The sequence below is a fragment of the Homalodisca vitripennis genome, chromosome 6 (genome assembly GCF_021130785.1).
Source record: "Homalodisca vitripennis isolate AUS2020 chromosome 6, UT_GWSS_2.1, whole genome shotgun sequence".
Classification (NCBI taxonomy): Eukaryota; Metazoa; Arthropoda; class Insecta; order Hemiptera; family Cicadellidae; genus Homalodisca; species Homalodisca vitripennis.
Genome location: NC_060212.1, coordinates 109,585,820 through 109,608,337, shown reverse-complemented (window position 1 = coordinate 109,608,337; position 22,518 = coordinate 109,585,820). Strand labels below are relative to the sequence as shown.

The 22,518-nt window shown below is 32.4% G+C and overlaps 1 protein-coding gene across 2 annotated transcripts; it reads left to right on the top strand.

The window, feature by feature from the left end:
* Window positions 1-13,891: 13,891 nt before the first annotated feature.
* On the top strand, window positions 13,892-19,029 carry LOC124365246. Of its 2 annotated transcripts, XM_046821211.1 has the most exons (3): window positions 13,892-13,967; window positions 17,318-17,509; window positions 18,368-19,029. In XM_046821211.1, exons 1-3 carry the CDS (start codon window positions 13,962-13,964, stop codon window positions 18,869-18,871), a joined length of 702 nt encoding a protein of 233 aa, XP_046677167.1. In that variant the 5' UTR covers window positions 13,892-13,961; the 3' UTR covers window positions 18,872-19,029. The 2 variants fall into 2 exon arrangements, with proteins under 2 accessions (XP_046677167.1, XP_046677166.1); XM_046821210.1 differs by lacking the exon at window positions 13,892-13,967 and having other exon boundaries at window positions 17,179-17,509.
* Window positions 19,030-22,518: the final 3,489 nt, after the last annotated feature.

Here is a 22,518-nt window from a genome sequence, read left to right as displayed (position 1 = left end):
CAAATACTGTAGTAGTTCTAGATCCAAATCCTCATCACCACTAAAGAACTGAAGGAATAAAAGTTTGCAAAGAAAACGTTAGTTTGATGAACAACATAAAGATATAAACACTGAAAACATAGTAGTAAACATTTCAACTGTCAAATCAAATACTAAAGTAAATAAGTAGAGATTAATTAATCCAGTATTTGTATTCATGAGTTGTACAAGATCATTCATTTTCCAGTAGCTGTAGATTTGTAAATTGTCAGCGTAGAAATGGAACTTTGAGAGTTGTATATAAGAAGTTTTGTCATTAATATATAGTAAAAAAGAGTGGTCCCAGCACAGAGCCCTGAGGAATATCTCGTGTCACAAATCTCACAATTTCTTTACAGGATTGATAAATGCACACTTCCACATTTTTAAATAATTGGATGACACAAAGATGTATTGGAAATAAAAATAATAATTAGAAGAATGTGTTTGAAAAACTTTATGAAAATGTTGTAAGCCCAAATGTGCTGCAGAACATCTCCATGATTGCCTGAATACATAGTTTTCAGTAATCCCAGGTGCATGTAAAGCCATGCATAGAAAAATCAAAAGGGGCACTGACAACAAGTTAATCTGTTTAACATTAAGGTTAATTTGATGATCTTTGATGGATTTCCCTCTGCCAAATTCTCTGAGTTTGGTCACAGTGTTTTGGCTTATTGGCTTGGATAAAATAAATTTTATTAAAGTTCAAAATTTTTTTGTTGGGTATTCTGAGCTTCTCGTAAATGTTTCAATCACAAACAGATAACATATTTAAATACCAGATATCCCAAATTCAGTTTACCAAGCGCAATAAATACAAAGTGAACAATGTTACAATTATGTCATATATTTATTCAATTTAATAGTGAATTTAAAGTTTACAAAAGTATACAACTTACAACAGGTGTTCAATATGCCTCCCAGCTACTTCAATACATTTTACAGCATTTTTACACTTAAAACTAACTTTTTACCCATATTTCTGTCATTCTTAGTTAGCAATTTGTTTACATATTTTATACTTTTAAATATATATAATCCATATACTGTAAAATCTCAAGCTCTTTAAAAACACCTTGAACACTTTAATTTGTTTTCAATTTTTTCATTATTCTCATAGGTACTCCTTTTATGGAGTTTGAGAACAATATCCAAGTTTTCCTTGGTGGTCCCATACACAGATATTTCGTACAAAATATATTTTGAAATGTGCATGATATGATCTGCATGATTTGCTGTAGCATGCTTTCGACCCCCTTATTAGATACCCCTCATCGAATACATTGTTGGCAATTCCTTTACCATTAAATTGTAATGTTTGAGCATCATCTTGTTGCTAAATGCGGTTTGTATTTTCATGCAGAGGATTATTGTGTATTTCAGTACAAAAACCACTTCTTAATACAATAATTCCCCAATAATTTCCATAAAATACAGTATTCCTCAATAAGCTGACTTTTGGGGCGTCCAGTTTTCTTTTAAGTAAAAATTTTGAGTAATAAGAAGTTTAATAACAGAATTTGATTAAATAGAAATAATAGATTTTCATAGCTATTTGTATCAATATTAAGAATTTTATTTTGTGATTAAACTTCAAGGATATCTTTTGGTTTACTTAATTTTAACTCTCCCCTACTTCACTAACTGTTATGTGTAAGAAATTCACTAAACCCTAATTTTTAGTTAATACAAAACTTAGAATTTATAGAAGAGAGAACTTGATTCTAGGGTCCAATGCCAAATCCACATTGTTATTCTGTGCAATATATTACCTTGTGTTCTTTGCCAGGTCTTTGACCCAATTCATTCTCAACCTGAATTACTGGCAATACAGATGAAAATTAAGCACTTTCACACATTCTTTTAATGATATATGTTTATTTTTTTATTTCGGTTTGTGTGTGTTTTTTTAAAGATTAACACATGTTTATAAGTTTAATTAAAAAGTATGTTTCTTGGTCAATTTCAGAGTTTGTTCTTTGATGTAATATAAATTTTAGAATTTGCAGAAGTAAAGTTGTACAATCTTATACAAGTTTTCTAGATTGTTAATTTATGCATTTCTAATATCTTATATCATCAAATTAATAATTATCTTGTGTTATTAAATTTTCAAAACAAGCACAGAAATATAGTCAATTGTAACTATGTTGAAAATAGTAATGGACAAAATAAGTTTTTTTTCTGTTGTCTGGTATTGGTAAATAAAGTACTAACAACAACAACAAATGTTACACATTTCCTCCCTTCATACTAGATATTTGACTGTAAGTATATTTACATTGGTTTTGGAATATCTAGGTTATGTTACACTCAACAAGCATAAAAATGGACATTTTCTTGAATTTTTGACTCAGAGATAGATCTCCAAAACAAAAATTTTTGCTGAAAAATAAAAAAAAATTCTGTGTATTGTGTTGGTTTTTTAATTTTCCATTTCGGTTTTTAATTTTCTAAGTTGGAGAGAAAGTAAAATGAGTGTCTCTCCCAGAAGGGTTACTTCTGGATGGTTTATACCTTTCAGTTGAACCTACACTGAGTACAGCAGAAACTGATGTGTCATTTATATCTAGAGAACCCTATAAATGCCTGGGAGCAGCATACTGCTAACCGTAAATGTTGAGATGTTGGGGTGGAAGAGTGGATTAATAGGTCTATTTATTGCGGAGGATGACTGATGAGAAGTGGGTGGATCTCTCGTAGTGTTGTTACAAGCCTACCATGAAGGAGTGCTGGCTAGAAAAGAACTGGTGATATCCCAGAGATACAGCCCACTATCTCTCGTCATGGAGTCTTTTTAGAACCTTTTAGGACTAAGTGCTATGAGAGGTTTCTCAGATTTTTGTCCTAAATGAGATAAAAATGAAAGCCTACAGACAAACTGCATACAAATTAATACATTCACATTGTTCACAGATGTGGTGAAGGTGGAAGGTGCGAAGATCGTGCAGAGTGAAGTATTTGTTTACAACCTGGGCACGATGTTCTTCATAGACAAAGTCCTTTTTGCGGACCAACTGCCAGAGTTGGACGGGACGACAACGGTCGAGACCACTGACAACAGTGAGTGGGCCGAGGGCACGGAAACTGCCAACAACCCCGACGTGCTCCTACAGGACGAGACCACCACAGAGCAGGACGTCATATCTACCACGCTGCCATAAATTGCAGAGAATCATTAATACCAACATAACCACATGTTTCTTGTTTTAGAACACATGGACTGTTGAAATGTTTCAATATTGTCTTTCATTCAAGTAGTGACCAAAAAGATGCTGTCAAGTTGTTTTCAACAACTTCCAATTCAATAGAAATAATTAAGAGTAAGTTGAGGATCCGATATGCCTAACCCAACACAAAGACGGAAACAATAAATAATAACTTTAAAACATTTTGGGGCCTAAATAATATGTTATGAATTAAACTAATGAATACAAGGTTTCTAAGCAAACCATTCATATAGTCTGGGGATATTGTTTTAAAGAAACACACAACCAGAACACGACTTAGGACTTTCGTACAGTACAGTAACGAATGTTCTGGTAAATGTATTGTTTTATACTGTAAATTGCTTTATTTCTTTCTACTGTGTATAGTGCTTATAATTCAATGTTACAAATTCAACAACTTTTGTTAGTAAACAATGGTCAAGTATAAAATTACTATAAAAAGTAATAGTTAAGTTTAACATCTTTTGTGAACAGAGGACAATGTTGGCATAGAGAACTGTATATGATTGCAAGGATTACTGCAATAGAGGTAGAATATTGTTCAGTCTATTTTAGTTTGAAAAAGTTAGCTACTTGCAAGATAATGTTTCTGTAAAACCATTCCGGTAGTTCCTAGTACTTGTCTGACTTAATATTTTTTGCCAAAAGAACAAATACATTTCTGAAATAATCTATTTGTTTTGTGTTCAAATCGAATCACAAAGTTTTTGATATATTCAGTTAAAATTTTATATTGAAATGTTTTATTGTCGTTACTAACTGAGAACTATATTTACTATTTTATGTGTAGGGTTTCTGTGATTAAAAATGATTTTTTATAATACTAAGAATTAAAATATTACTAAATGGAATCATTAAATTATAATACATGAAAATAGTGGAATTAATGTTTATCTGTTATTATAAAACAATAAGAGAGTAAAGATTTTTTCTACAAATTTCTTTGTCATATTTTACTAGTCAATTCAGAAATCAAAAGAAAAGTTAAATAATTTTAAAAAGCAGAGCATTCGCAAAAACACTCTTGAGCGCAAAGTATAAAATATATACTGTGGTGTCCTTTATTAGGAGCCCTTATAATTGTAACAGACTTGTAAACTAAATGAATAAAATGTTGATGTTTTCATGTTAAATAAAAATAAACTCTTAAACTTTTGAATATAATTACAAAATTAATTATTACTAATTTGCATATGTGTTAGTTAAAAGAACGACTATAGTCAATTTTTGATTGTTGAATGTGCTCAATGACGTACCTTGTATGTTAATTACTGTTAACCAACAAGTTGGAATAGATGTAAAACTTTATTGTTGTTACGTGTAATGTATGTTGCAAGTTGTCAATGAAAAGTTTTGAATAATGCATAATTTTATCACTGATTGTTAGCTGTTTTATATTATGATGTCCCAAGAACACCATAATAAGTTAAACAATTAATTGTTGTAAACGTTGCTGATAAACACTGTAATACCTGAAGTGACATACTATAGTCTGATAAATTGTAAATTATCAATGTTAAATGTTAAGCTAAGGAAATTCGATGTTCTTTATGTAAATCCAGCTTGCTCTTGTAAAGCTGAAACATTGTAAAACACACAGTTTTACAAATTAATTTCTACAATTTGTTTCGACTCATTTAAATGAAACTTGAAAGAATCTATAAACAAGTATTATATATTTTATCTAAAATTTAGAGAGACTAACCATTACAAATTCTATAGCTTGCTCTTTGCTAGCGTTATGTTGATAATACAAATTATTATATTATGTTACGATTGTATGTTGTGAAGATTAGTCACAGTTTAAATTTTTAGTTTCCAAAATAAATGGAATGTTGACTAAAAGAATCATACAAATCTTTATAGGGTTTTTATACTAAATTTCTACCAGAGAAATTATTTGAACAAAGATAAACTATTCCATGGAATTGATCCAATTATAATTGTAAATATCTATTCAAATTAATACAAAAAATATTTATTATTCATATTTATTCAGAAGGTTTTTCATTACCATATAAATTTCAATATTTATATATTTATGTTATATATTTAAATTGTTTTATTGACACAGAATACAAATGAAATGTTTTTTTAATTTTTAGTTTATTAGGATGAAAACAGATCTTGCTTCACTAGTCAAATATGGGTTTATATACATTCAAATGGCATTTTTGTACTGATAATATTTTGAATAAAAGATTTATCTCTGAAAAAATAAGATCTGATATTAGACATCTGTAAAACTGAAGTATATGACAGTTTTGTCATTGCCTTGTTTTGTAATTTATCCAAGATTAATAGAGATGTGCTAGATGCTTGATATGATGACCGTGTAGTAAATTGTTTATTTATTACACACTTTTGATCCAAATGCTGTTTAATTTAGTTACAATGTGTTAGAGTGGTGTATTTTGATGTGAATATTCTGAAAATTTAGAGGGTAATATTTGTTAGTTTTTGTTATAATTTTTATATACAAGCCAAATCATATTAATTAATTACTGTAAATATTGTTTACTATCGTTATTAAAAGTAATTAGCTTAATATAAAAGATGAATACAGAATATATATTTGATGTAAATATATAAATTGATACTTTGTATAAATAATTGTTTTAGCAAAATGGCTTGTAATTATTTGAACCTCTCCTTCATGAAAATGTGATACCAAGTAGCTGTCCAAGCCTGAATTGATTTAAAATAGTAAGAATTATGTATAAGATATCCTATCAATATTATAAATGCAAATGTTTGCATGTTTGATACTGAATAGTGCAACGTATGGAAAGATTTGGATGAAATTTGGCATGTACATTACTTAGATATAAGAATAAAACATATGCATATTTTAATTACGAAGTACAACCCACAAAGAATTTGAAAGTAACTAAAAGAAAATTCATTTACAATAAGTCAATATTTTTGACATCTGATCAAGTCAGAATACAATGTGCCACACGCAGTACTCGTATTTTGTATTTGCATGAATAAATAACAGCTGATGTTATATGTTGTGTATAGTACTGACGAAAAGTATTATAAATAGTACCTGTGACAAATTCAAATCAATTAGTTTTTCTTAACTCCTTCATGGTGACAGCTTATTTCTGGACTTTTTTTATTTGTCTTTGAATTTTTCAATAATAATGGCAAAAAACCGTAGTTTTTTTTACGTTAAACATCCAAGTATAACGAGAAATGTAAGAAGGCTTCACAATTTTGCACAAAAAGTGTATTTAAATATGTTTTTTCAATGTTTTACCGTGTAGCTACCTCACATGGTACCTAAAATATTAACTTACCTTAAAAATTGAGCAATCGGGTGCACAACGGCAGTTGTGAAAGATCGCGTGTACCCGATGGGGTACTCACCGTTGTGAACATGTGAATGAACAAAATTGAGAATGTGTACATGTAGAATACTAGAAATTGTTTTCCTTTGCCATTGTAGGGCGGTATACAGTTTTGCACTAACATGAATCAAATAAACCATTTGCTCTTTGACTGCAATTTGAGGAAACAAGCAAATACAGAAGTTATCTTGTGATTATAGAATGGAATTACAAAGTAATACACCAGATGCAATACAGATGTTTTACGACAATAACTTATTGAAGGGACACCATGTCCATTTTTTACTTATGATGCATTTGATACCAGGTGTATAAATATTTATATAATTTATAGACTGTACTCAGGAAATAGGAAGATATAGCGTACAGGGATTAGGAAGCGAGGGCATATACTGTGCTGTATCAGGTTTTACAGATATTGATTCCTTTGAAAAACTAATACTGTGGGTACAAACAAAGATAGCGAGCCGGATGGCCCGCAATTTAGCTATATATTTCCTTTTAGTGAATTTAACTAGTTGTAATTATTGGTAAATTGGTTTAATTTGAAAACTTAATGTTTTTGTGTGTTTATTTATGCTCAAGTATAGTTGTTTACAAATTATATCGAAATCCGTTTGACTTACAGTGAAGAGATCTAGTACCGATGTAGGCATATTGAAGAATAAGGCACAGCCGAAAATTATGATTTTTCACTCTTCTCTTTATACCCGAAGTGGAATGCAAGTGTACTAGGCTTATGAGTCTAACATTAAAAATTTTAACTTTGTTCCAAAGATTATATTGGCAAAACAATATCTCCTAAGAGTAAGAATAACTAATAACTAGTTCAGTATTGTTCACCAAAACTCTTAGAGACCATAATCTGCATGCGATTAACATAACAAAATTTGTTTTAAAAATGTATTTAACTTAAAAGGAAATTATAAGTTAGAACAAAAACCTGAATCTAATTTAAATCAAACAAATTTAAGAAATACTGAAATTACAAATTAGATCATTTTCAGATCGAGGAAACCAAACAGTTTAAATATAAGATCAATTCCTCCTTTTTTTATAAATATTCTATACTAGCAGCTACGCGTGGCTTCGGATGCAATTTTATTTCAAAAACAGAGACACGATGAGCATATTCTTTTTAAATGGCATTCTAAACAATCCTGAGAGAATTGATCCTCCTGAAAGATATTCCAATCCCTTGATCCATTTTAGATGTAAGTTTAAAGTTGAGGCCCTGAAGTGGAGAAATCCTAAGTCTAAAGAGAGACTAAAGTCGACGACCTCAGGTTTTCAGTTCACATGATGCAATAAATGAACTGTAATGGAATTTTACTGTAGTTAACCTGGCAAACCACCTCATCAGGTTTCTTCATACAGATCAATAAGCCTCCAATCAATTATTTTGAAGCGTTAAAAAAAATTTTTATGTTACAGTTGCAACATTGATTATTGAGCTAAATTTGATTCTGAATCATCAATTTTGGATTCAGATGTCAACATTCTAGAATTGAAAAAGTACATAGAGTGGTCAATTAAATCAAGCAAACTGTTTTTTTTTTAAAAAAAGGTCAATTCTGTTATGATATGGATCAGGAAATTTGACAATACTTATCTAAATATGCTTATGGCATACCTATTATTTGGCAAGAAATTGTGAGCAAAGCTGTGGTTAAGCTAATATATAGATAAACATTATTAATATTTTAAGAGACTACCACTTGGATGGATCAGTGTCAAACACCAGAGCACTGTGTTTTAGATCTTACATCCTGAGTTGATTTGGATTACAAAATTCAATCAGGTTTACCAACAAAAACTTAAGTAAGAATCATGCAAATTATTTGGAGTGTCAACTGTCGGAGTGCTCTGTGTAATTGATATTGTTTTGCTCATAAAAGCTATAACCTTGTAGTTCTACGATTAATAAGTTCCAGACTAGAGTGTTTCCATATAAAATTGTAATAATGTAATTGCTGCCTCAAATTGCTGCCAACATTTCCTTCATTGGGAATTCTGTGTCGGACCTCGCACCCAATCAGAGATACCACCTTTCACTTTTGTAATACATACGCTCAACCCAAAGCTCTTCTTCAAGTTATTTTTTAAAGTGATAGCATTATTAATTTACTTACTTTTAACAGGAAGAACACTGTGAAGTTTTTTTTCTATCGTCCAAGGTTATATATTGCTCTGAAGATTTTGCCAAAATGATGTACTTGTGACACATTTAGAAGAAGGCTAGGAAAATGCCATTCTCACTAGACAAACCTTTTGTTTGTTTATTTAGTTTTAGAAAAAGTGACTATGCTCCATACTATTCTCCAGTTTTTCATGATCGCCTTTGACCAAAGACTTTCCCTGGAATATAGGGTTTCTGGCACACCGTTACAGAAGCAACAGTTTGGAAAATAACACCTAAGTAGAATATTTAACATTATTTGTGTCCATACTCTAGTGTATACTATAGTTATGTAACTAGTATAATCAAAGATACTATTGTTTATTCTGGTATAAACAAGTCTGGAAAGAAATTCTTCCCCATTTACAGACCATTTGTTTTTGCAAGTATTTTGAAACACATGTAGCATATTTTGTGTTGACGTTTTAAGTATTTTGAAAAATAGTATTATGATCTGATATTTCTCTTCCTTTGATTAGATTACCTTTACGTTTACAAAATAGTACTGGTTCCTAAAAATAAATACTTAAAAGTGTTAATAACAATGGATATTTAAGAGAATTTCTACAAAATTCCAACAATTTAAGTTTTGAAACTACACCTATTGCCAGTGTTTTCATTCCAAAATAGGTATTAACTATCGCTACCCCACAGTATGTTTTTATAAGATACCGGTAATGAAAATATGAGTATATATAAAACCATAATAGGCCATTACTAAAACACTTTATCGACACTAAAAATACGCCTCAAAGCAAAAAATGCAAATGAAATGTTATTATTAATTTATATTTTGATCTGGTGGTTATTAATAATACAATCTATTACATTTTTCCAAGCAATCTCCTTGGTAAGCAGTATTCTAAGAAATTTAATACATATATCTTCTTCAAGGCAACTTTATTGCCAAATAATTTACGATTTGTTTTTATTTAGTTTATTTACAGGGTAAAGTTATCAGAATATGGAATGTATGTATTGAGTTCCATAAATGTCCCAGTTTTTATATTTTCTATTGAATTAGATCTGAAACATAATGTTGTATCATTTGCATTATGAATTAATTTTCCTTTGTCTTTGATTAAATCTAGGCAATTTATTTACTGTAATATGAAAAGTAACAGTCCAAGTAGTATCCCTGTAGCATACTGTACACAATAAAAATTGTCTGGGATAGTTTTTTAAGTACCTGCATCTGTTAAAATCACATTTGTGACTCTGCAAGTAACAGTTTCCTAAAAACCATTGTATTATCGCATCTTCTAAATATGCAAGACGTAACTTATTGTTATCAGATTGACGTGTACCTGTAAACAACACTCTTGGGTAGAACACTTACCTGGCAAGGATGTAGCCAGCGAGGGGTCTAAGGAGCCTGGAACAACCCCTCCAAATTTTCAATTTTTTAATTACTTTTTTAGTAGATGACTATTAATATTGAAATAATTCAGTATTACTAACATGTACTGCTGAAAGATTGTTCTCAACAATGAAATGGGTCAAGAACATGTTTATGGAACAAAATGGGGCCTTGCTCTCTGTCCAGTATTGGAAAATATCAGTTGTCTGGACTCCCCCCCCCCAAAAACTTTTTCCTAGCTATGTTCTTGGTACCTGGTTTGTTCAATCTGAGAGCTTGATCCCAATCTGGCCAACATACCTAAAAAAAGGAGACATATGGTTCTCATTAATAATTTATTTCTAATGTTATATGCTATTTTATAGAAGAATTCAAGTTTCAAATAACAGAGGAAGAAAATCACAATATCACATTGTCAAGTCAGAGTTAAGTGTTTCACATCTCACTTTACTGGCAGAATAATGCGCGTTCGGCGCCTCATAAAAACCAGCATATGACACAGGACAATACATCTGGAGTTAGCTTTTATAGTTACATGTTTATCGCCGGAACTAGGGTGTTGTAAATAGCCTGTGAATTGGGAGAAGATGGGGAAGGATACAAAATACTCCCTCCTGTAAAAAATATCAGCATCTGTGAAATCGTTATTGGCTGAGCGTTAGCGAAGGGAATGGAGGGACTGTTAGAAATATTCAATTTTTGGCTGCTTTCCTGCTTGTCTGTCTGTCTGTACGCACAATATCTCGAAATGAACCGATCTACAGATGCCCATTAGATTTGGCTGAGCATTAGCAAATATTTTAACAATGGTCTCATGGGTAACTATGATGGTAAGTCTATTTTCATACTTATATGTGTACAAACTTATTGTTGAATTTGGAAAATAAACTTATATTTGATTTGATTTGATTTGATTTTTGATGGCAACTAGAAAATAATAGAATAGGATACGTAACTGTGTAATCAAACTCAGTACGCTCATAAAATACACGCATACTCCTATATGTATAACCTTACTATCCCAACACATAGAATACCATTTTATGGTACCTTGGAAGGTAAACTTTATTATTTAAAGAATGATATGAAACCCTATGTAATGAAAAAAGTATAATGAGTCATATGGCAAGAAATTTGAAAAAAATTTCACCTGTAAACTTGAAATTTTACATGAAACTTCATTTGTACATAGAAAAGAATGAGTTCAATGTTGATGTCTATCTAACCATGGAATAGACAGAGCTTTCTTGAAGTCTATATTATTCAGTAGGGTGACACAATTTCGTTTCTGTTTGTCGGTGGATGTAAAAATGTCTTTTCAGTATGGATGCATGGCGTTCTATCTCTTAATAATGAAATAGCCACGGACTTAGAATGCTATAGAACTTTTGTTTTGAACCTCAGCGTAGCCTGTTACGCGACACATGGTATGGCGTACTCCCACCTTGTAGTATTAGGCTTAAATTATAATTTTATAATAGTTTTAGTTATAATTTACTAGAGAATACTTCACTGTTGATATTGTACTGAATAGAATACAATTTGTACGTAAATAAAATCTATAAAAATACCAATCAAACCAAAATATAAATTCCTCACAGTTTCAAAATAGCGACTTATGTTGGAAAACTCATTTAATTAACGGTTTTATTGTTGATAGTTTTAGTTTTTTTATATGATGGCTCTTTATTGAGTAGGTGGTAGCACATGATTTTTAAACAAGTGGCAATATGTAAGTAATTTAAGTTAGCAAAATATTTTCCACAATAATTTATATTTCTTAGCACATTTTATTTTTATACATGGAGCCAAAACCTAGATGAAAGGTAATGGTAGAAAGTCAATGTAGAAGAAAAAATTATTCTTAATTTTTATTATTTGTGTATTGCAAAATAACCAAAAGAAAAACTGCTCAAACGTCGAAAAGGGCGTAATATTCACCTTTTATATGAAATAGTTTACAAAATTCCTCAAAACACATTTTTTACAATAATCGTACTGCATTTGGTATTAACAGTACCTTATTGAATACTTCTCAAAATAGTATGTATATTTTAATATATCAAAAAAGTTGTTTTATATCTCTTCTTTGGTAGAGATCCTCCACGTCGTTGTCATGTTGGAGTAGCTTAAAAAACGATATTTTAATTGAATCCTAATTTATTGATGTAATAATCATAATAAGTTAACACCTTTCCAAAACAAACTTTAGGAATTATATTCGTTTTAATGTAGATAAGAAGGAATAGATATTTAAGTTAATATGCATAGGTGAGCAAGAAAGAAATCACTTTATAATTCTTAGGTAATTCACAATCATGTTCACAATACTGTTTGTTCTTACGTATTTCTTTTTAAATATTTGTAAGATTTCCAGATAGCGGCCGTATAGTTTTTGTAATAGTATATAATAAAAGTGCGGAAATAGTAGTGAACACAATAACTATCGTAATTTTTTATAGATAGGCTACAAATTAAATATGATACAGGTAGAGTATTTATTTGCACATAGCATACATGAGTTCGTTAGCCAATCATAACTGATAAAAAGATTGGCTAGTAAAAACACAGACAAAAGTGACGCATATATTAAAATAGAATATTCAGTAATTTTAAACAAGTTCTATTCTCGTATATTGTTTAATTTCTCGATGACGACCATTTATAGTTTGGAAACGGAATAGTTATATCTCAGTAAATATGGATCGTAGAGCAAAACAAATAGTTATTTTAGAAGTCTCAAGTAGATTACAACATTGTTTGTTCTTACGTGTTTTTTTATTTATCATAAAGATTCCAAATTGTGGCCATTCAAAAGTTTTAAGGAGTATACAACAATATTGCCGAAATAATGGTGAACGCTCTTGCAGTAATATCAAGCAGATTCAAACTAAACTTGGGACTAAGTTAGTATTTACACATTGCTTAGGTAAGTTCGTTAGCTAGTCTCAACCGATGTTGAGTAGAAGAGAACGCCAAAACAGCCCTAACTTCGCCTCAAAACAAAGCCATTTTTCATTTCAAGTAATAAAAAGTCTCAATATAGTGATTATTCATATTTGTGAAAAAGTTTTATCTTGGATATTTAATTCCTAAATCGGAATTGACACTATTTTGTAATTTAAAGCAATTTAAAGCAAATTTTATTTTAAATTTTTAAGATTTCAAGATAACAGCTATCCAAAATTCTGGAAAAGGAATGGTTATGACTGAATGGATATGCACTATAGACCTAAACGAAAAAGAGTTTTAGAATGCTAATTTTCACCAATGTGTGTATTTACATGGTTTTTGATATTACATGAGGTTTCGAGAAACGGCCGTACAAAAGTTATATAAGTAGGCATACAATAACATTGAATTGGTATAAGTGAATATGTTTAGAAACACATTTTCTGATTGATTGTAACTGGAATCCAGACCCGTTTTACAAAAAGGTTTCTTAGATGATGAAATTCGTAAATATCTGAAAGTTTAAAATGCCTACCTTGAGATTCAGCGTGCCATTAGGGTTTTGCAAATTAATCTTCTAAACGTTTAAATTTAAATTTTAGTTTTACATCTCGAGACAACACCCTCTAAGGCGAAAGAGATACTTAGAGGTGAAATAAACAATATAGAACTCGTAATGTTAAAACCAAAGTTCGGGGAAGCCGATGGTTATCCATTAGTAATCACGGCGTGTGTGAGTGTGTGTATGGGCAGCACGTTCCGGTGTTACGGGTGGGTCAATGTTATACCAGAGGTACAGGTATATAGTCGGGCCCCGGGCCTTCTCATACACTGTCAATCGCCGGTCTTTACTACCTGTCGACATGAAGGTAAGTAGCACATAGTCTGTATCGGTACATTTTATTTGTTTTGGACAGTAAAAACTCCATACAGTTCAAAAATAGGGTATTTTTCCAGAAAAGTTTAATCAATTCAAATTCTCTTTTTACAACTTTTTAAAGTTTACACTGTTATGTGATTTAACATTTAACCATTATACGAAAAATTATTTTAAACGTACAATTTTCTTTGTTTTGGACAGTAAAAGCTCTATAAAGTTCAAACTTTGAGTATCTTTGCTGGTAAATTCAATCAATTCAAATGATATTTTTACCACTTTATATATATATATATATATATATATATATATATATATATATATATACATATACATATACATACAGTTCATACGTGCAGTATATACGTACTGTTTTTCATGTTATTATTGCCTTGAACTGCGAATGGACAATTAATATTAACACATACCTTCGCCAAGCAGTTAATATAGTTGTTATGTAGCCTACGCATCTCAACTGAGTTGTCCTATTTCCGGTAGGCAGCGATATTGTGTGGTGCTAAATGTCAGGCGTGATAGTCCATCAAATGTTGTGTGTTTCGTTATTTATTCATGCAAATGTTAAACTATGACTTACTTGATGATGACACTAAACTAGCGTAAATGTTTGATGAAGGTATGTGTTACCCCGTATAAATTGTACTTTCAGATAGAAACTAGTTATATAGGAGGAGGGTCAAAATAAACTCTCAACCCCAAGGAAAGAAGTGCCAGATTATTATATTTCGAATGCCATACCGAGCTAAGTCTAAAAGAGTGAAGCGTTGTCAGGTGACATAAAATATTCGTCAATGTATCTACGTTCTTAGTTTCCATTTGGTATAAAATGTCACAAAAACGGGTAAATATTGAAAATAAATTAAATTGTGTATCAAAATGGAACATACATTATTCAGATACAAGTATTATACTGTTTAAAAATTGTAACAATTTGGCTTCAAGTTGCTGGTATTAAACATGTTCTAATAATATTCAGCATAATACACGTACATAGTTATACTTAGTACACGTTTTCAAGGAATCACGATGATATCTTGAATGATAATTCATAATTTAAATCCACAATGGAATCTAATTTGTTGTATTATTTTCATACTGCTGTTCTTACCATAATGAAACAGTTATAGCCAAAGCCAAAATACTAAACTTTGAGGTGAGTTAAATAAATGTATAAAGAAATGTTAAATGTTAGTAAACGATTAAGCATAACTTAAAACAGTCATTAAAATTATAAAAGGATACGAAGAATCGTTACCGTGATCCAGACATTAATTAAATAGATTAAAATGGTGATTGGCAAATAATTAAACAGAAAAACAACCCCAAAGGAGTTGTAGAAAGTCTTCTAAAAAATCGTACATCAACCTAGGCAATGTAAAAAAATACAATCGGGCAGCATTATCCATCCTTTGTAGGAAATATATTCGTTGGTGCCATCAGTAAGTCTGACTAATGTTCCCTTTAGGGATCGAAGTTTGCAAGGGTGAAGTACAGTTTATGAGCGCAATGATATAGCTTGCAAAGTTCCTTAGACTGAAAGTCGTGAACTCGAACAAAGAACTTTGTTTTGGAAGTACAATCCAGTAATATTTTTGATGAACCATTATTTGTAGTTATCCAGTTCAAAGTATATGTTCTGCCAGTGCCAGATAGTAATAACACTATTGATTAGTCTTCGATTGACCTTTTAGCAAAAAATTCGAATCTCAGGAATTGCTAAGTCTCGTGTGTACTAACCAAACCTAACCTAACCTAACCTAACATAACCTAACCTAACTAACCTAACCTAACCTAACCAGTCCAATCTAATCTAACCTTACCTAACCCATTTCCCCCCTAAGACAGATATCTATCGTTTATCGCACTAGTTTGCTTGTAATCAAAATGGTTACCGATAAGAATAGCGTGAAAAGCTATTTTTGTCTTAAGTTATAATTTTATAGCTTGACACATTCCAAATTAACCGTATCGTGTGAATAAATGTTATATCAGCGTTAGAAACACAGACCTCCTAAAAGACATTTACAGACCATAAAAATGGCGACTTTCAGTTTCTTTATATAGTTGTCTAACGTTGATATAACTATTAAAAACGCTATGTATAAGGTTAATAGCGTTTGAGAAAAAAATGCTATTTTTGTCTTAAGTTATAATTTTATAGCTTGACACATTCCAAATTAACCGTATCGTGTGAATAAATGTTATATCAGCGTTAGAAACACAGACCTCCTAAAAGACATTTACAGACCATAAAAATGGCGACTTTCAGTTTCTTTATATAGTTGTCTAACGTTGATATAACTATTATTCATGTATAAAACGCTATGTATGTCAAGCTAGGAAAAATATTATTTGAGAAAAAAATGTTTCATATTTTAACCCTTTTAGTACCGCCTGTTTTGACCGCTACCAAAACTGTTGCTGATGACGATCGATTTCATTCTTAGGAAAAATTCCTCTATCGATTTAAAGAAAACCCAGATTGAGTGCTATATAATACAAATTGGCTCTCAACGGTCTAGACCATTTATCTTGACCAAATTAGGATCTAACCATTTAAAATAAATAGTGTAAAATGACTTACGGAGTACACAAGTTTTACAAATTTTAACGAATACCTAACCCATTCAGGGTAACATAATAAATTAGTGAAACCGTATGTGTACAGAAGAAGCTGGTATACTATGTATATTTGGCGAGCAACTGCCAATTGACGTGAACTTACTCGGTCCCATAACTAGGTCTAAGGTCAGAAAATATGTTCTCTAAAGTGACACGCGAGGTGATGAAATTTGAAAGAATTCAAATAGAAAAAAAACACGTAATATTAGCAGTATTATAGGAATAAGCTTCCTAATTACAAAAAAGGCATTTCAATATCTGATAGTGTTTTTGGATACATTGCTAATGTGTAACAACGGATGATCTCTGGATTGTATTACCTATTCTACTGTACAACAATTTATATTACAATTTAAAGCTTATAATATCAAATACAGAGATTTATAATGTTCTAGCGTTATGAATTTGAAGTGCCTATGGACGAGCGGTTAAGACGTTGGACTTTGGATCTGAGTTGGATAGCGCAGGTACAAATCCTGTCTGTGACCGTTGCACTTTTTATCAGTACCAAAGACCTTGTACTGTATCACTCTCCCCCTTTTCTGTTTGATAAGATTCTCGCACAGGCCAGTGGCCCATGAGGACTTGCACAATAAGACTTGCAAAAGGGGATCTTACTTACAATACTCTCTTTATAAATATTTTCAGTCAGGGTGACTTGATAGTTCTCTAAAGTTTACTAATGCTATATTTATGCTGCAGTTTTTCCTGATGTCCGCCGCCCTCGTGGCCGTAGTCATGGCCGAGGCCCCCGCCGCCCCCGCTGCCCCCGCTGCCCCTGAGGGATGGCGCCCCTCTGGCCGCTTGCTGCTGTTACCAGCTCGTCTGCAGTACCCCCTGGAAGCCGACCAGGGTACTTCCACCACTACTCAGTCTCCTACAAACACCACTCAGGTATAGCCGAAGAGCTCACGTTTATACAAAACCACGTTACCGTTTATGATGTAACAATAGTCCTCTGTGGGGAGGAATTCTCAATTGATTGTTTTAGGAAAAGTTATATTTAGGTGTTTATAACTAATTGGCAGCTTTCTCGGGCATTCGTGATTACACCCTATATCTTTTGACATTTGATGTGATAGGTTCCATTTCTAAGGATTTTTTCATTCATGGCCATCAGTGTTCGGAAACTAAAAAGATACGTACTAATCCTTTCAAACAATTGTAAAGGCTGATTTTCTTGATTTACATTTCTATTTCATTACTTAAGGTACGAAGTATGGAAAAAGCTTCAAGCTTTGGGGTTGATACCTGAATTTAAAGAATTGGGTTTATAAATACGAAATGAAGCTGACCAGGGGAGTGGTAAAATTACCAGTACACAGTAACCTGCATCTCTGTTAAAAACCATAACTTATTTTTATGAGACGCCACAGGCTTTAAGGATAGGGATCGGTTATTATTCATATATTGTTACCAAAATATATATATATATATATATATATATATATATATATATATATATATAATATTTTTTATATTTAATTGTTAAATTGTTGTGTGTTGTGATCATTTTTACTAAACTGTCGGACTTTGAAAAAGTGACAAATAAATAAAAATATTTTTAAAGAGATTTTGAGGCAACTACGAATACAAATACACTTATATTAATTTAAATAATGATGTATACATAAATATGCTAAATTACATCACTACATTAAAAGTTTTTGTGAAAAAAGTTCAACCTGGGGGTTTCTAATGCCAGCGAATATATATTTTTCGTAAAGCTAATATACTCGTAATTATTTCCAGTCCCAGTCAGACGAGAGCCAATCAGAGAAGCTCCTGGATAGCGGTGAATACTACGTGCTATTGCCTGATGGTCGCCTCCAGATGGTCAAGTACACGACAGCCGCTATCCGGGAAGCCGAGGAAGCAGCCTCCAACAGTCAGCAGGCTGCTGCTCCAGCTCAGCAGCAGCAAGCCTTCCAGTACCGCAGCCCATTCCCTGCTGGCTCCAGCAACTTCCAGCGACAACAGCAGAAGCCAGCGGCAGCTCCCGCTCCAGCCCCGGCTCTACCCGAACCGTTCGCTCGATTCCAAATCGAGTACCTGCAGTTCCCCCAGCCCCAGTACGCCCAGCAGCCGGCAGAGGACAAGCCAGAGGAGCCCAAGTCCGCCCAGAACAAGGCCGAAGAGAAGGAGGAGGAGGTGTCCGGGTTCGAAGCCAATGTGCAGTACCGAGATGTCAAACCCATCTCTGCCCCTGTCTACGCCTACAACCAGAGTCCTCTCGTCCGTATTCTGAAGAAGTAATTTGAAAGACTACTCAAAAGGGTTTATGAATGCTACTACAGCAAACTGTAAATACTGTTCAACGTGGTTATTTAATTTGTGTAAAGTTTTAACTTATTATTTAAGGACATGTTAGAAAAAAAATGTTTTTGAAATTCAGTTAAAAATATACAGAATATTGCATTTATACTTGTTTTCAATTATTCCTATACTAATTTTTAGCATTAATCCCTACAACATAGAAATCTCACCGTACACTCGATTGTTCTGAACGTTTGGTCTCAATCCTGGTCTCAAAGTTCAAATCCTGTTGTAGTTTCAATCAGAGTTTTTAAACGCATATTCGTAATAAACATGCACACATGGGAAAAGTAGGCTAGTACAGCGTGTATCAAAATGAATGACCTGATTTTAAAACTCAATATCTATTGCTAAAAATGTACTAAAAAAATAATACTTATTGCAAAATACTCACAAAATCTTAAAGTTTTAGGTATGTTATTACAAATGTTCTATATGTCCACCAGCAGCAGCACGAACAACATCCAGACGATAGCTAAATTCCTCATAAACTTTACACAACGTATCTGCGTTCACAGACTTTATTGCGACAGTTATTCTGTTCTTTAGTTGTTCGATGTCATGAGTTAGAGAGGGAACAAACACTTTTTCCTTCACATATCCCCACAAGAAAAAGTCGCATGGGGTCAAGTCTGGTGATCTTGGAAGCCAAGAATGAAGGGCATTGTCTCGAGGTCCCGTGCGCCCTATCCAGCGGTGGGGCAGAGCGTTGTTGAGAAGCTGCCGAACATTGTTGTGCCAGTGAGGCGGAGCTCCATCCTGTTGGAAAATGAACCTAAAACTATAACGTGTATAACGTGCTTGGATACTGTGACATTAAAAATTCTCATTTTATTTACTACACGGAAAATGAGACTGACCACCTCATTTTAATATTCACCAGTTTTGGAGCACGCCCAAAGTTGTCCGATTTATTGAGATGGGAGTATGATTAGTGTCACAGTACTACTATTTGCATTGTTGGCGAGCCGATAAGCCTACTGATAGGTGAAGCTCAACCTTGACCTAGAGAGCGCGACGATGTTAGCCACTACGTTGCCGTTGGCGTTTGATGATCCGACTGTCCGAGATATGTCGATTGTGAGGAATAGCAAAGAGCCGTTCATCTCCCTCTGGCCTTCTCAGCCGTCGCTGGACAGTTTTGGAAATTTTCTAGACTTTCGAGGTGAGAGTAGTGTTTATATTACATACTTTGTTGCCAAAGTAAAACGCTTCAAGAAAAATTGGCCCAAAATATCTTATGATATTGAAATCCTCAAAGCAAACATTTTAAATCCTGCTAGACCGGCTTGTAGATAGAATAAATTTTAACTCATTTGTGATTTAGTAATAGATTAATTGTTATTGATTTATGTGTATGTAATTTATTCATGTAACTTTATGTAACTTATTCTTGAAGCTTTAATTTCGTCAAAATCGTTATAAATGATAGCCGCATAGTATAAACCCAAGTTGGTTACTTTTGCATGATTAATAAGTTTTATTTATGCATTTTACTTAAATATACAGTACATAATTTGCTAAAAGTTAACATAAAATTTAATTGTTGTATACCAATTACAGTTATTGTTGTATACCTAGTATGTTACCCACATAACCTATTCGTATGATATGTGTAAAAGTGAACTATAATGTTTCCTCTTATCATATTAAATTTAAGTTTAAATATTATATTGTCAATTCAAGGCCAATAGTAATGTAATTTCAGTTAATTAAATAATTACCGGTCCGATAATCATGTTTTCCTTGAACTAAAACTGATATTTCCAATAATAATAGCATTCATAACCTCACTTTTAGTAAAACTGGAATAGCCAATTATTTCATATACCGTAATTAAATACAGGTCGAATATTGTTTATGCTCAGTAGCAAAGGATATGTATTTATAGGTTAACCATGAATGGAAAACAATTATTCATCATTTTAATTAGTGAGCTGTATTAATTGATTAGGCCTAAAAATCAGTTGTTTAGTCTCAAGTATGTTTTTGTAAAAGTATATTTAGATTTTAAGAACGAGGATTTGTTAAAGGGTTCTGTTTGACGAAGAGGGGTCAGCACATAATCTGCGGCGCCCATCTGCCGGTCTGAAAGTCGCGACGCCCGCTTATCTACTAGTACCTTGAGCAGCTGACTACCTGAATCTACCTCAGGGACCGGTGATAACGTCCACTGATAAGTCAATCTAGATTGAATTTAATTATATTGCCATTGTGCATTTTTGAGACTAATATAATATTTTGTACACATAACGCGGAATAGTTATGAGCTCGAGTTATCATTGACTTATTTTACCGTCTGTCCTCAGCTTCAGTGTGGAGCCTTGTAATTTAAGCTCTAACTTAAATTAGAGTAATTTATTTATGATCGCCTATTTAAGGCTGTTAATTAATGTCTCTTTCTTTTATTTTAGTGGGCACCAGTACAGTCCAAAGTTAATATTGTTTTGTTTGCACTTACATTATTTATAATGTAAGCTAATTTTAAGGGTGAACCTTGCTCTATATAAAACACACACACACACGCACAAATATATATATATATATATATATATATATATATATATATATATATATATATATATATATCTGTCTTCCGATCATAAGTTAGTTTGGTTATGTAAACGCATATATGTGCCAAATACAAAATAATTGAATCGGAAAAAGTAAGGGCTCTGTGGTGTAATGGTAGCACGTTCACCCGGCAAGTGAGAGATCCGGGTTCGACTCCCGGCGGAGCAAGTAGTTTTTGTGATTCAATGTTTATTGATATTATATATAAAACAGTGATACAACCGTATTTGATAATTACTGAAATCATCTATAATAGATTCATAATGACTGAGTCACAAAAATATAGTTACATTTTAGAACAAATCAATAAAGGTAATTGTAGTGCAGATATACACAACGATGATTTGACATAATCTTGGCAATCGAACATTATTGACGCCGTTTTTGCTTTATTCAGCGAGGGAGACAGTGAGTCTCGTAGCAAGGTTGATAAGTAACATAATAAGTAGCCAAACACGCTGGCAGAGAAATTAAGTAAAAATATCACAAAACGAGAATGTCACCGTAGTTTCAACACCTGTTATTGAACCAGATTTTATAGGAGAGTTTAATCTGTGTGAGAAACATAGAACGGAAAGTTACCGTAGTTTCGATGATTATAATTTTACCAGGTTTTATAGTAGAGCTGCCTTGATTAATCAGACTTACATTACCCAGGAAGCCCTACGGGTAGTTGTAATGTAATCTGTGCCGAGGAAAACAGCACGGCAGGTTACCGTAGTTTCTACGATTGTAATTTTACCAGTTTTGATAGGAAGGTTGCAATGATTAGTTAGACTGACATTACCCAGGAAGCCCTACGGGTAGTTGTAATGTAATCTGTGTGAGGAAAACAGAACGGCAGGTTACCGTATTTTCTACGATTGTAATTTTACCAGTTTTGATAGGAAGGTTGCAATGATTAGTTAGACTGACATTACCCAGGAAGCCCTACGGGTAGTTGTAATGTAATCTGTGTGCGGAAAAACAGCACGGCAGGTTACCGTAGTTTCTACAAATGTAATTTTACCAGT